At 41.0% G+C, this 15,466-nt stretch overlaps 2 protein-coding genes across 12 annotated transcripts in view; one reads left to right on the top strand and one right to left on the bottom strand.

The window, feature by feature from the left end:
- Window positions 1-15,466, bottom strand: part of pex5la (peroxisomal biogenesis factor 5-like a) — a 238,467-nt gene that overhangs the window by 32,690 nt on the left and 190,311 nt on the right. For 5 of the 7 annotated variants that reach the window (XM_088349648.1, XM_088349651.1, XM_088349644.1 and 2 more), the window contains 2 exons: window positions 10,808-10,965; window positions 173-10,721 (listed from right to left, as the gene is read on the bottom strand). In XM_088349648.1, the coding sequence (XP_088205774.1) occupies window positions 10,624-10,721; window positions 10,808-10,965 (256 nt within the window). In that variant the 3' untranslated portion in view covers window positions 173-10,623. Of the gene's footprint in view, window positions 1-172; window positions 10,966-15,466 lie in introns of those variants that run through there. The other 2 variants (XM_088349649.1, XM_088349650.1) reach the window with 2 other exon arrangements.
- The window catches only part of usp13 (ubiquitin specific peptidase 13), a 156,632-nt gene that overhangs the window by 113,211 nt on the left and 27,955 nt on the right, over window positions 1-15,466 (top strand). The window contains exon 21 of one of the 5 annotated variants that reach the window (XM_088349640.1): window positions 10,641-10,754. The exons of the other annotated variants lie outside the window; for them this stretch is intronic. The gene's annotated coding sequence lies outside the window, so the exon portion shown is untranslated. Of the gene's footprint in view, window positions 1-10,640; window positions 10,755-15,466 lie in introns of those variants that run through there. 5 annotated transcript variants of the gene reach the window in all.

Genomic DNA, 15,466 nt, shown 5'->3' with positions numbered 1-15,466 from the left:
CGGGACTCTCCCACCACTCTGTATGATGAAGCAGCTAACAATAACAAAAGCAACTCGTGGCGAGCCATAGCATACAGCCAGGAGGATAAGAAAAACAAGAAATGGAATTGTATCGTAATTTGAATCCAGTGTCTCCAAATTGTTTTGACCGTTACAAAAGACAAATACACAGTTTGTACATATCAGAAGTTTATTTTTCAAAAGATCACTTTCATAATGTTCATTTTTAAAGGTTCTAATGCGTTTATTGTGATTATACAGGAGAGAGTAGTATGCAGTATAGTGGAGATACATTTCAAGTGATGTTGTCCAAACAAAATAAAAACAGAAAAATAACTTGAGTAAATTTCAACTAGAAAAAAAACTAACGATAACACTTATAAACCCCAAATGCGAATACATTATTACTAGATTGATTAATCTTTAATACAAATGACGAGGCACAGCTATAGATTGTTTGGAAGGAGAATATCCATCCATCCGCACCGCTTATCTTCAGTAGGATCGCAGGGGTGCAGGAGCCCATCCCACCCTGAACTGGTTGCCAGCCAGTCACAGGGCACACAGAGACAGACAACTCCCTCGCCCATTCACACCTAGGGACAATTTGGACCGGCCAATTACCCTGACATGCATGTTTTTTGGGAATGTGGGAGGAAACCGGAGAGCCCGGAGGAAACCCACGCAGGCACAGGGAGAACATGCAAACTCCACACGGGGAGGTTGCGGTAGCTGTAATTGAACCCTAAACCTCTGCACCATGGGGCTGTGTACTAACCACCCAGCTGCCGATTTATTCTTCAAAATGTTGTATTTTTTAACTACAATTTGAAATAGTTTCACATTTACAGTTGGGTTTATAAGACATTATCTGTAGTCAAATCATACAAGAATGAAAACAAAGCAGCAATACGGTTATTTTTGTTCAATAGGTGATCCCTTTGAAAATGACTCATCCTGACCAAAACATTTTATAGTAAACAGATGTATGTATATGTTTATCGAAAGTGCAATTTTGTATTTAATTGCAATAAAATGTTCAATATTGTTCAGTTCTGGGAACTTAAAAAAGCATTGCAAAGTTTTCCATGCATACAAAAACAATGACAACATTTACGTGCAGGCAATAATCTAATTGGAAAGGAAATAATGGCTTTCTGGAACAATCCTTGTGAACCGTTTACATGACAAACAAATAACCCTGTATACTACATCGTTTCTGAGAATATTCAGATTAAAAGGGCAAAGCGGCAGTGACATCATGACACAAATAGACGTTTTTTTCCACTTTCACATTTGACATTTAATGAACAATTTCATTTTTGTCACTACCTAAAACCCTTTAAGTACTCTCGCTCCATTGTTGTGTCTTGTCTGTTTACAAGTTGTGCTTTTTTGTGGTTTGTGTAGTATATATAAAGTGAGGCATGGTCTGATATCCTCATACAAAATCAGAAATGCTGGGGGAGATAAAAATCATTTGTAATACAGGGCCAGTAAAAATTGTTCCTCAGAAAAAGAAAATGGCAAACGCATGTGGTTTCTTACAGATTTAGTGTTATAATGCCGTCCCACAAATTTTTGTTTGAGATTTGCTTCCGGGGTTAGAGGGATAGCTGCCTCCAAGTTTCAATGTCACATGTTCTATTTTTTGCCTCAAACCTCTCATTTGGAATAATAGCTGCTACATGAAATGAAATGATCTGCATTTATATAGCGCTTTTCAAGTCAATGAAGACTTCCCAAAAACTTTACAATGTACTTCACATTTTTTACCCATTCACACACACACCAATAGCGGCCGTGCATCCATGCAAGGAGCCAACCTGCTTATTGGGGGCATTAGGGGTTCAGTGTCTTACCCAAGGACACTTCGACATGTAACAGGGAGGAGCCGGGATTCGAACTGCGATCTCTTGATCCCAAGATGAGCGCTCTACCTCCTGAGCTACTGCTGCCCACATTAAACTCCACCCCCACATTTGCATATTATTTTTATTACAGAGTGTATTTAAATACTCAATATCAGAATGTTACATTAGGTATTTATGTATTCTATATCTTTTACTTTATTATTTTATTTTCTAACACAAGGATACTGCTGACAAGTGTGAATTTCCCTACGGGGATGGAAAAAGTATCTATCTGTCTATCTATCCGTATGAAATCATCTATAGAATTCTATCTCACTTGCCAAAAGCAAAAAAATACACTATATATATGCATAGATGCAACTATCGCATCCACTATGTATAGATACTGTTGTGTAAAATTGTATTGATTTGATATGATTTGATTGATGTATGCAATAGTGCTCCTTCGTACGCCCGAACTTTGTTTCATGCTCTAAAGTAAGGAAACTTGGGCCACGAGAATCTTTTGAACAGGCATTCTATATCAGTCAGTAATTCGTCAAGTCTGTTTAATGGAGTCGAGCCCCCAAGAATAATTTAAAATACGTACTGGGTTTCAATTTGTACTCTCTCTCTGATTTATAGTTGTTATTTTGTTGCAGTCCTATATATTGTATGTTATGGACACTAATATATAAATAAATGTTTAGCTAGTTTTGTATATCGTGGGAATTTTTTGGAACGCAACCCCCGCCATAAACAAGTGTCTACTGTTAACTCGAGTCATCAAAAAATGAAAGGACTAACTGGCATTGCAATCGGAATATTTTCAGTCAGACTACAATTTATTTGGATTATTGTGCGCGGATTTTAATTTGAAATAAATGGTCTTTACTGTCATAGATAGCAATGTATTGTGCATGGGCTGTAATGTCCATATTGGTGCGGAGTTTCTGCGTGGAGTTCATGGGTGATATACTCTGAACGACACGGGAATGGCTGAGGCAGGCGTGTTAAAGTAAGTGGGGGCTCTTTGCGCTTTGCTCATACCTAAAGCTGCGCATGCTTTTGACGAATGTTATCTAATGTCATTTTAATTTTGTATAATGACAATAAAACCATTCAATTAACTGCCATTATGCGATATGGGTTATTATTTTTTTATCTATAGTTGTTATTTTGTTACAGTCGTATATCTCAGTTGGTAATGACGCCACCTCAAGGTACGTTTGCCCCTTGGGGGCTAAACTGACGGTGTGGCGCGACTTTTGGGGTTTTCACTTTTCGCGGGTGGTTCTGGTCCGCAATAGCCGCAAAAATTGAGGGATCTCAATATATCATCTGAATACTGAAAATTGGATTCCAATCAGATGATTACACGCACGTAAACATACACAATATCAAGCATCAGGCATACACTCAAGCTGGTTTAGTTTCTCAGGAGCATGCTCTATGATAGTCCAGGTGGGAGGCTTCAACGAGTCGCTTCAACTGACTGACACTTTGTTTACAAAAATTAACTAAATTTCAGGCAAAAATAAATAAAACAAACCCAGCAGTTAGAAAACTAGATCCAATTTTGTACATTTGGAAAGCATCATCATTGATACCAAGGTGGATGCAGGCATAAAATAGGTTAGGGGTTAAAAAGGTAAGAAGGTTTTTCTTAACTTTTTCTAGGCTCAAACAAAGTGACAAGTTTTGTTGAATATGGTGGCAATGAATAAAATCATTTATTGACAAACTATAAATGCAATATCAAAATCAAATTGAAAATATTTATTTATTTATTTCTTGTCTTTCAAAGTTCATCAGATATGCCCTAAAGTTGTTTCCCTCGTTGTGCATTCAAGCCTTTATATATTTCAGGATGACTTTCCGTTTTCACGGTTTTCTCTAACATTTGTTTCTGGTACCATGAATAAAAATATAGTGATAATGACATCAAATTGAATGCCTTTTCGTATGTCATCGACATCACTGGGGGTCTTGTGGTAAGTTTTTGGCACAGTCACCGTCCCGACCTGGGTTTAATTTACATTGCTTCCAATGTTTAATTGTTGTGATCAGCTATGTTTTTAACCTATCATCATTACAAATATGTACTACTGAAAACCTTTTGTGAAACGCGCACCCAAACCTTGAGTTTTTTCAAGGTAAAAAAAACATATGTTATACAGCAGAGGTCGGGAACCTGTGGCCTGCGAGGCATATATAGCTCTATTCATGAACAAATATGGCTGGGAGATAAAATCGAACTTGCGCAATGATTTAATGTACAAAAAAATGCAGAGCCGATTGTTGAACGTGCAAAGCCGAGGCAATAGTGAATGGTGTGAGGGTTTTGTCCAGTATACTTAGGACACAATTTTAACTAGTTTACAGTCATTGTGTCATACCAGGAGACCCCGTTTTGGCTGTAAATCGCCAAAGAATCCTGTATATGGATGCTCACTGAGCATTCTATGTGCATTGTTGGGACACTTAAAAATGAAAAGCCATACAATAAACTTTAAATACCCAGAAGCTCTAGCAAAGCTCCTAGACCAATTTGATTGGGTGAGCAGTAGGAATAGGCAAAGCTATACAAAGGACGCGCGCATTGAAGGTAAATACATTGGTTTCCTCAGTTGCAGTATTTTGTGACATTTTCACTATCTATATATATATATATATGTATATATATATATATATATACCGGAGCCATATCTCCCTAGTGGGAGGTGGCTAGAGTCAAGAACTCATTCACATTTCTGACTCTTTCTGGGAGATTGATACAGAGGAGGGGATTCCCAGCCCCCTTGCTCAACCCAACTGATGTGTTGGGAGTCATTAGGTGTCCAAACCCCCCAATTCCAACCCCTAATGCCAAGCGCCAAGCAGGGAGGCAATGAGTACCAATGTTGTAAATCTTAGGTATGACTCGACCGAGGTTTGAACCAGCAACCTCCCAGTCTTGGGGCGGGCGCCCTACCCCCAAGACCACCGAGCTGGTTTCACAAAATAACTTTGCTCATATTCTGTTTTGGAACCATTATTTATGACAAAAATTACAGTCAAAATGAGCCTCAACACTCCTAAGTAACTGCGAGAAAGACTTTTAAAAACTTTTAAGTGGTATATTTGAATTGATATTGGGCACTGGCTCTGGCATTATTATTATTTCATCAATTTTATCAAATCATCAAACATCACACAGTGAAATAAAATGTTCTAAAGAATTAGCTTTTGTCTGGATAGCAGGTCTGGCGGTTTTATTGAATTGTGTCTTAAAATATACAGTCGTATGCAAAAGTTTGGGCACCCCTGATCATTTTCCAGATTTTCCTTTATAAATCATTGGTTGTTCAGATCAGCAATTTCAGTTAAATATATCATATAGCAGACAAAGACAATGAAATCTGGGAAGTGAAATGAAGTTCATAGGATTTACAGAAAGTGTGCAATAATTGCTTAATTATTGGAACACAAAATTTGTTTGATAAGCTCATTGACCCTTGACCTACATACACAGGTGAAGCCAATCATGAGAAATGGTATTTAAGGCGGCCATTTGCAAGTTGTTTTCCTCTTTGCATCTTCTCTGAAGAATGGCAACATGAGAGCCTCAGAACAACTGTCAAATGACCTGAAAACAAAATTGTTCAACATAAAGGTTTAGGGCAGGGGTCGGCAACCTATGACACATTTTCGACGGACAGTGTGCCTTGGAACTTTTTCATAAATAAAAGTGTAACTTGGTTCAAAAAAGGTTCAAAAACACTGGGTTATACAATTAAAATGTATATCATGTTGTATATTTGGACTGGTGTAAAATTACTGCTCTGTTGGATATTAATAAAATGTGCGAGTCATTGATCTTGGTGTGGCACACTGATTTACAAGGACATTTGAAAGTTGCACTACACACCAAAAAGGTTGCTGACCCCTGGTTTAGGGGAAAGATACAAAAAGCTAGCTCAGGGATTTCAGCTGTCAGTTTCCAATATGAGGAACATAGTGAGTAAATTGAAGAACATAGGCACAAACTTTTGCATATGACTGTATGGTGTGGCTCTGTCTCAAATGAAATCAAAATATTTCTGCTTTTATGGCTCTTTGGGTTAAAAAGGTTCCCGACCCCTGTTATAAAGGAATAAATAAGGTACTCACACTCGAACGAACTTCACTGGTTTTAATTCAAACGCACCACCTCAGACGCCTGTTTCACTCTCTGGAAAATCTCACAATAGCCCCCCCTACCTACTCCAAAACACTTTCTCCTAAGATCTACAGAATTCACGTAGGTCACTTTTTTTTACTTAATCACTGGGATTTCTGCCAAACGGTGAGAGATTTTCATGCCTGAAAGTGGCCCTGAGGCGCATACTGGTCCTGCCTCACCTGATGTGTGTCTCTACCTGGCAATGTTAGCATACAACGACGGTGTTTCAGTGAAAAAAGGGAACAGCTGTGAGGCAGAGGCACAAAAGACTCGTCGAAATGCATTTTCGCATGGCCACATTAAAGCAAAACATTGAAATAACGAGGGCACACCATTAAAAGCAAAAAAACTTCTTTGGAGGGCTGTAAAACTATTGTGGTCTCACCTGGCTATTCTGTGGTCACTAAAAAGGGTTTTATTGACGATTTGGCAGTTTTTACTGGTATTTCTTTGAACAAAAACACATTAAAATACTCTACAGCTTCTGGTGGGGAGTTGTGTGAGAAAAACTTGGATATTAGTTTGAAAAAGTAAAGTGGTATCTCTACTTACGAATTTAATCTATTCTGGGAATAGCTTTGTAATCTGAAAACATTGTAAGTAGAGACACATTTTGTATGTAAACATGTAGCGGTTAGTTTCCTAAATTCAAATTTCAACTTTACTTTGGTTTATTTGATATTTATTACTGTTTCTTTGTAGTTTTTTGTTGTTTAATATTCGGTTTACAGTGAACTAGGGTGTCCGAAAGATTGCCTGGAAGTAAAATGTATTATTATTATTATCATTCTCAACTTAAAATAACACATTATTTTTACATTAAATAGGTATATAGGAAGCTTTTTTTACTGTGCCGTTATACATATTTATTTACTTATATTCATTCATTATTTGCACCGCTTATCCTCAGTAGAAAACCCATCCCAGCTTTCGTCGGGCAGTGGGCAGGTGACACCCTGACAACTCACTCGCTCATTCACACCTAGGGACAATTTGGACAGGCCGATTATCCAGTTGAACTTCTCGACTCACTCTGGAGCCGCAGGCGGATCTTGGGTGTTCCCTAGTGGCTCCCTGCCGCTTTGTCAATAATGTTTATGGCAAAATATATGATTTCTGTAGGATAGAACCGGGAGGTAAATGCGGTTCTTCATAACGTCCACACAATTGCAGCAAGTTGAAGTAGTCCTTCATCCATATAGTTGAGTAATGAAATGGAAAGATTAGTCGTAAAATTATAATTTGACAGTACAGAAGTTAATTGAAAAAAAAAAGTCCAGTAGTTTTATTTGTCAAACAAATACTTGTTGGATTTATCGCTTGTTATTGTCTCACACCGGTTAACAAATGTAATTGTCCTTATCCTAACTTAAGCCTTTTATTCGAGTGACGAATGGCTGAGGCGTCTTCTGATAGCATTTTCAGATTCATTTTTTTGCATAGGATTAGACGACCCGTCTTGAAACAAACAAATACTTGGGCTGAAAGCAAAAGGTGAGCTACAAAATGTGTTTTTGCCGACCAGTGACCTTTTATAAGGTGAAGCTGTGGAAGAAAAAAAATATTTTGGTGCATTTCCTCCAAGCAGCAGATATGTGCCTAACTTATTTGAGATTACCAAACTACTTGCGCTGATTCGTAGAAATGTCCAAGCTAACTACAGTACAGTATTCCCTCAATTTTCACGGTTAATCCGTTCCGTAACGACACGTATTAAATGGATTTCTTCAAAGTAGGATCCACATGCAGCAGGGGTCTCCAACGCTTTTTAAGCGTTGAGCTATTTTTTGTTACTAATCACCGCAAAGGATACCCAGTTTTATCTGAAATTCTTAAATAAGCAAATTCACTAGATGGTTTGCTAAATAGCTAAAAAGGTAGCTTGATAATTAGCCAGAAAGGTAGAAACGGGGTTACATAGCTAGCTAAAAGAGTAAAAGGTCATCTAAACAGCCAGATAGAAAGCTAAAAAAAAGCTAGATAGCTAGCTTGAAAGGATGCCAAAATGTAGCTTGATAACTGGCAAAAAAAGGTCAAATGTTAGCCAGATAGGATGCAAAAATTGTAAAAAAAACAAAACAAAAAACTAGCTAGATAACCTTGCTAAATAACTAAAATGGTAGGAAGATAATAGCTACAAAGCTAAATAGGTGGCCAGATAGCAAGCTAAAAACATGCACCATTTCTTTGCACATAAATTGGAATTTAGTCTCTTGTACTCCTGCAAAATAAATCTGTAAAAAGATAAATGAAATGAAAAAAAATAAATTTGTTTAACACAAATACATTTCCATTTGCCCTCTTAAATAATTAAATAAGAATATTTATTAATACTTGAATACATTTTTTTTGTTCCTGAAGCCCATGAATTGAAATGTATTTATTTGAATATGTTGCTACTATGTTAATACCAGGTTAATTATTAAAAATAAGGTTAAAAAGACTCAGTCAACCAATAAAAGAATAATTTTACGAGAAAATCTCAATGACCTAGTACTGGTGAGCTATTTTCATAACAGGTCCACGGTAGAGGATGAGCGATTATCGGGTGGGCCGTTTATCGACACCGATATTTGGGAATTTGACGGTTATAGGTATTGGCTTCTTTTTGTCCCATTATTTTCATGTCAGAGATGCAGCCGCCCGAGATTAGCTCTCGTGCTCCTACAAACCATCTTTCTTCCACTTCCCTTCTTTCTCCGCTACCCACCCCCCTTCTGATTGGATAAAAGACTGGGGACGGAGCCACTAAATCAGGACAGAGCTGCAGCTCAACCTAACTTGTCTTGACATGCCCGTGTCGGTGATATAAAAGCATGTTTGCGATTAAGGGATAGCGTGAAAAGTGTAGTTCACTTGTTTCAGAGAGGAGACTGATATATTAGCTCCCATTATAATATGTGTTCATTAATCAGGCGTGTCTGTTTGTGATTGAGTGAGTGCAGAAAAAGCGCGCTAAAGTGAAGTGATTAGCTCCCTTACATTAGTTCGTCAATCTGGCTCTAAAAACAGCATTGCCCACACTTTTCCATTTGCCAGCGACATTGAAATTTCCCTGCACTTTTTCTTATAAGTTAATTTAAGTCATGTTGATTGTATTGAAATTTGTATGTATTAGTTGTAAAACAAATCAGGGAGCTATTTGAAAATTTGGTGCACCTTTATATAAGGTGCTTTTAAACCTAATTTTATTTCCTCCACTGTTATTTTTTGATTTAAGTGAAACTGTAATTTATTCACTGTAATAGCTTTCAGAGAGCTCTTTAAGTTTTATTGGAATTCATCAAATATATTATTTTTTTCATTTTAAAACATTTTTTACACACATTTGTCAGCTTTTACAGCAAACATATACCGGCTCCAAATATATATCGGCCTCCTCTTAATACTAATAATTGGTATCTGTATTGGCTCTGGAAAACCCATATTCGTCTATCCCTGGTCTGCAGGCACCTCAATTGTCCTAAGGGCGCACACTGGTACCCACATGCACCACAGTGTAGACCCCTGATATACAGTAATTCCTTACAGTATCGCAGTTTACTTTTTGCGGTTTCGATACTTCGCAGATTTTCAATTGAATAGTCCTTATTGTCATTTGTCCCGCAGCAGACAGCACACAGAAAATTGGCCAGAGATTTGAAAGTGTGCACTACATACCGTAAAAAAGATGGATAAGATTAGAGATGCATACAGTATTCATACGTCCGAGTTACTACACAAGGTTTTACTCTCTCAGGACACCTTTCAAATGTAAAGTCTTTTCACATTTCATCTGTGTCACTAGTGGACTAGTGGTTAGGGTTCTGCGTTCTCATCGCCTCAACCCAGGTTAGATTACCGTTGCATACAATGTTTATTTTGTTCAACGACATGAATGCACTAATATATACAGTATTGTAAGTGTATAAATTGCGCAACGGTCATACACAGACTAATACAGCGGGTCTTACTGTTGTTTTGATTCCATGCGCTTTATAGTCCAGTGTGCCTTATATATGAAACATACATGACAAAAAACTATTTTCTGAGTTGTGTTTTATAATCTGATGGTGGGATCTCCTATATCCAACTACGAAATACTTTACAAACGTCAAGCTCCAAATGGGGTAAAGAAAAGACTTCAAGTTGAGATGTCAGATGAAAGAAAGTGGAAGCAGTCTCTGAAGATAAAAGATGCAATGGCTTTGTTTTGTTTTTCTGTGTTGCCATAAAAATAGTTGCGATAAATCTTGTCTGCATGCTTCTGCATAAGGCTTCCACCACCTGGCTTGCACATTCTTCTTGGAGGGAGGAGGTTAGCGGTGTGTCTTGAGTGCAAAAAAAGGGAAACTTTTCAAAACTCATGCGGGAGCATTATTCCAAGCCAGGAAGAAAAATGCCATCTTATACCATGCGCTTGTTTTTATATATCGACTTCCGCCTAAAAAATCATCAGCAAAAATGGACGTGAAGTTCCCGTAGCGAGATCTCTCCTGTTCGGGCTCGGTTCCAATGAGCAAGCCCGATTTTTAATTGAGGTATTCTCTAAGGCATTACTCATACAATCTTCGCCGTCCTTGTGCTCTACTCGCAAATTGCAGTGCAAATCCGTCGTTGCATGGAAGAACTTGTCTGAGGACATCGGGGTGCATTCAAGGAAAGAGAACAAGCTTCCGTTTTACCTGTGACGCATAAGAACGAAGAAACGGGAGTCAACGCAGCCCTCATATGTCTAAGTTGAAGGCTCTCATTAGAAGATTCAGGTCACCGATGTTGGCCGCCTGGAAGAGTTCGGGTTGGTCCATCATGGACAAAGCAATTCTGAGAGCTGCCCAGATGTTCCCAGACATGAGCTGGTGTGACTGTTGCAGACTCCGGCTTTTTTGCTGGAGGCTGAGGGCCATGAGGAAGTTGCTGGCTGCCTCTCTGGGGAAACAAAGTTTCATCGTGACGAAATGGGATTTTCAGTTTTTTAAGGATTCTGAAAGAAATTCATGGTCAGAAGTAGGGATGCACATTAATAATAACAGCCCAAATTGATTAAGTCCCAATCAGTGTTGTGTGCGTTACTTTAAAAAAGTAGTTACAGTTACTCACTACTTCTTCAAAAAATTAACCGGGTTAGTCACTGCATTACTATATATTAAAAGTAACTAGTTGCCAGGGCAAATAACTATTTCGTTTACTTTAAAAAGGAGTTGTTGGATGTCAAAGAATTTGAAATTAGTAGTATTCGAGTCAGTTAAACAGAGAAGAACAGACAGGTAGTTGTGTTAAAGAACCTTGTCATATTTATAGCACCACACTAGCAACAGATTAATATAAACAGTAAACAATATCATACAATAACAATCAGAAGTAAACTAGGGCAGCAGTAGCTCATGAGACAAGAGCAAAAGGTCGCAAGTTTTACTCCTCCTTGTCCTTGGGCAAGACACCGAATCCCTAATGCCCCCGATAGACAGTAAGCGCCTTGCATTCCTGACGCCGCTATCGGTGTGTGAGTCTGTGTGTAAATGGGTAAGTGTAAATTACATGGTAAAGTGCTTTAAGAGATATTCAGTAACTTGAAAAATACAATAACAAAAGGAACAAAAGCTAAAATAAAATAAAACGAACGTGACATTTTTCGATAAACACATCCATCCATTATCTGCACCGCTTACATTGTTCATTTTACCTCTGAAAAGTGATGGGTCCCAGGGACTCGCATGCTCAAAAACAACAGAGAAACAACAACTCCCAACAAATCTATTGGTCCCCAGATTATAGTGTTATCGTGGTTGATATTGTAAATCGGCGACAAATATATTATATATTCATTCAGTTTTAATCATCACAGTTTATTGGTAATACAAATCAGTTATCACTTCAAGATTTTTCAGTTCACAACAATATTGTACATTATACAAAAAATTATTGCTGAAATAATTATATTAATCTATATTTTCATTCAGTTTTAATCATCACAGTTAATTGGTAATAAAAAGCAGTTATCACTTCAAATTTTTCAGTTCATATATTCTTCGTGGTTTGCTGTCCCGCCATAGTTGTAATGCCTTCTCAAGGTCCAATCCATTACCATCATCCTCCTCATAGCGTAACCAGGAATATAATTTAGTCCATTTGGTCAGAAAAGTCCTTTTCTTGCTAGTATTCTTTTGTTTATTTTCTTTCGTCGAATTGTTTGCTTCAAAACGTGTTTTCCTTGCCTTCACGGTCTTCTGAAGAATTTCTCCGCCGTTTTTTCGTGCCGGAATTATTGCCGTTGTTACCACTTTTTGTGTTATGTTTCGACTTATTACCGACACTGAAGAAATTACCAATTTTTTGTTGATTTGCACCTAGTACCAACTGTTTTTTCTGAGGCATACTTCTCTTTCACTCGACAACCGCCACAACAATGACGTCATCTCGAAGCAACAAGATCTCATTTGCCAAGATCGGCGCGAGACCAAAACAACAATGGCGGTTCTGCCTGACAAAAAGTTTGGAGTGCGGTAAATCTTTGTTAAAAAAAAAAAAAAGTAATCGGGTAATAATGACAATTTGGTGTCAATAACGTTGCGTCCCGGGGACGCACGTTGATTTGACCCAATGCGTCCCCAGCAAAAATGATGCATCTAGGGCAAACGAGAACACTGCGCTTAATCTCAGTAGGGTAGTGGGGATGCTGGAGCCCATCTCAGCCATCTTCGGGCAGTGGTCAGGAGTCCAGAACTGTGCCGCGGACGCGCTAACCACTCAGCCTGACTGAATGACAAATGACACTTAGAAATATCGGGCTCACATTTTTCGCATTACTCGGAGGCAAGAGGAAAACCGCGCCTCTGAAAATGGTTTCAGGATTACAAGCACACACCGCCTTTGGCATTGTCCATCCATCCATCCATTATCTTTCGCTTATCCAGGGTCGGGTCGTGGGGGCAGCAGTCTTAACAGGAAAGCACAGTCGTCGCTAGCCCCAGCTCATCCGACGGGAGCCCGAAGCGTTCCCAGGCCAGCCTAGAGACATAGTCTCTCCAGCGTGTCCTGGAACGCCACTGGGGCCTCCTGCCGGTGGGACATGCCCAGAACACCACCCGAGGGAGGCGCCCAGGAAGCATCCTTATCAGATGCCGAGCCACCTCAACTGGCTCCTCTCAATGCGGAAGAGCAGTGGCTCTACATAGAGCCCCTACCGGATGACTGAGCTTCTCACCTTATCTCTAAGGGAGAGCCCAGCCACCTGGCAGAGGAAACTTATTTTAGCCACTTGTATCCGGGATCATGTTCTTTTGGTCATAACCCAGAGTTCATGACCATTGTTAGGAATGTAGATCGACCGGTAGATCGAGAGCTTTGCCTTTCGGCTCAGCTCCCTCTCTACCACGACGGACCGGTAGGGGGTCCGAATAACGGCAGACGCTGCACGACCCGTCTTGTCAAAATCTCATTCCATCCTACCCTCACTCGTGAACAAGACCCGCAAGATACTTGAACTCCTCCACTTGGGGCAAGATCTCATCCCCAACCCAGAGGGAGTATGCCACCCTTTTCCGTCTGAGAACCATGGTCTCGGACTTAGAGGTGCTGATCCTCATCCCGGCCGCTTTGCACTAGGCTGCGAATCGCTCCAGTGAGAGCTGAAGATCACAGCCTGAAGAAACCAACAGCACCACATCATCTGCAAAAAGCAGCGATGCAATGCTGATGCCCCCAAACTGGACTCTTTCTCCAACAAGGCTGCGCCTAGAAATTCTGTCCATAAAGGTTAGGAACAGAATCTGTGACAAAGGGCAGCCCTGGGGGAGTCCAACTCTCACCGGAAACAAATCTGACTTAATGCCGGCAATGCGGACTCCCAAAGCACCCCACACAGGGCCTAGGAACATGGTTGAATGCCTTCTCCACATAACACATGTATAGGCAAACTCCCATTTAACCTCAAAGACCCTGCAGAGGGTGTAGAGCTGGTCCAGTGTTCTGCGGCCGGGACGAAAACCACACTGCTGCTCTTGAATCCGAGATTCGACTTCCTGGCGGACCCTCCTCTCCAGGACCCCTGAATAGACCTTATCAGGGGGAGGCTTAGAAGTGTGATTCCCCTGTAGTTGGAACACACTCTCCGGTCCCCCATCTTAAAAAGGGGAACCACCACCCGAGTCTGCCAGTCTAGAGGCACTGTCCCCGATGTCCGAGCGATGTTGCGAGGCGAGTCAACTATGACACGCCCACAACATCCAGAGCCTTAATGAACTCCGGGCGGATCTCATTGACCCCTGGGGCTCTGCCACCGAGGAGCTTTTTGACCACCTCAGTGACTTCAACCCCAGATATAGGAGATCCCACCTCAGAGCTATGGGGAGGTCTTTGAAGTACTCTTCCCACCGATTCACAACGTCCCGGGTCGAGGTCCGCAGCGCCCCATCGCCACTAAACAGAATGTTGATGGCACACCGCTTCCCTCCCTAAGACGCCGAATGTGGACCAGAATTTTCTCGAAGTCGCCTTCCAAAGCCTTCCATAGCCTCGCCAAACTCCTTCCATGCCCGAGTTTTTGCCTTGGCAACTGCCGAAGCTGCATTCCGCTTGGGCAGCCGATACCTGCCAGCTGCTTCCAGAGTCCCACAGGCCAGGAAACCCCGATAAGACTCCTTCTTCAGCTTGACGGCATCCCTCACCGCCGGTGACCATCAACAGGCCTGAGGGTTGCCGCCGCGGCAGGCATCGAGTACCTTACGGCCACAGCTCCGATCCGCCGCCTCGAGGTTGGAGGCACGGTACATGGTCCACTCTGACTCAATGTCCCCTGCTTCCCTCGGGACATGGGCAAAGTTCTGCCGGAGGTGTGAAATGAAACTCCTTCTGACATGAGATTCCGTTCCCAACAGACCCTCATAACACGTTTGGGTCTGCCAGGTCAGACTGGCATCTTCCCCAACCATCGGAGACACCTCACCACCTGGTGGTGATCAGTTGATAGCTCCGCCACTCTCTTCACCCGAGTGTCCAGAAAATGTGGCTGCAGGTCCGATGAAACGACTACAAAGTCGATGATCGAACTATAGCCTAGGGTGTCCTGGTGCCAAGTGCACATATGGACACCCTTATGTCTGAACATGGTGTTCGGTATGGACAAACCATGATGGGCACAGAACAGAAGGTCAATAACGATACACCACTCGGGTTTAGGTCAGGGAGGTGAGTGCGACTATATTTAGTCGGAACTTCTCAACCTCACACATCAAGTCAGGTTCCTTCCCCGCCAGAGAGGTAACATTCCTTGTCCCAAAAGCCAGTTTCTGTAGCTGGGGACCCCTCCTTTGGTTGCTACCCAGCTCTCTACGCACCCGACCCCTTTGGCCCCTCCCACAGGTGGTGAGCCCATGAGAAGAGGAGCTCAGGTGGTCCCTTCGGGCTGTGCCCGGCCACACCTCGTAAGCAA

Source organism: Urocampus carinirostris, chromosome 12 (assembly GCF_059441175.1).
Source record: "Urocampus carinirostris isolate Australia breed hairy pipefish chromosome 12, RoL_Ucar_1.0, whole genome shotgun sequence".
Taxonomy (NCBI): Eukaryota; Metazoa; Chordata; class Actinopteri; order Syngnathiformes; family Syngnathidae; genus Urocampus; species Urocampus carinirostris.
The sequence above is the reverse complement of the archived record's forward strand: the minus strand, read 5'-3'. Positions and strand labels throughout refer to the sequence as shown.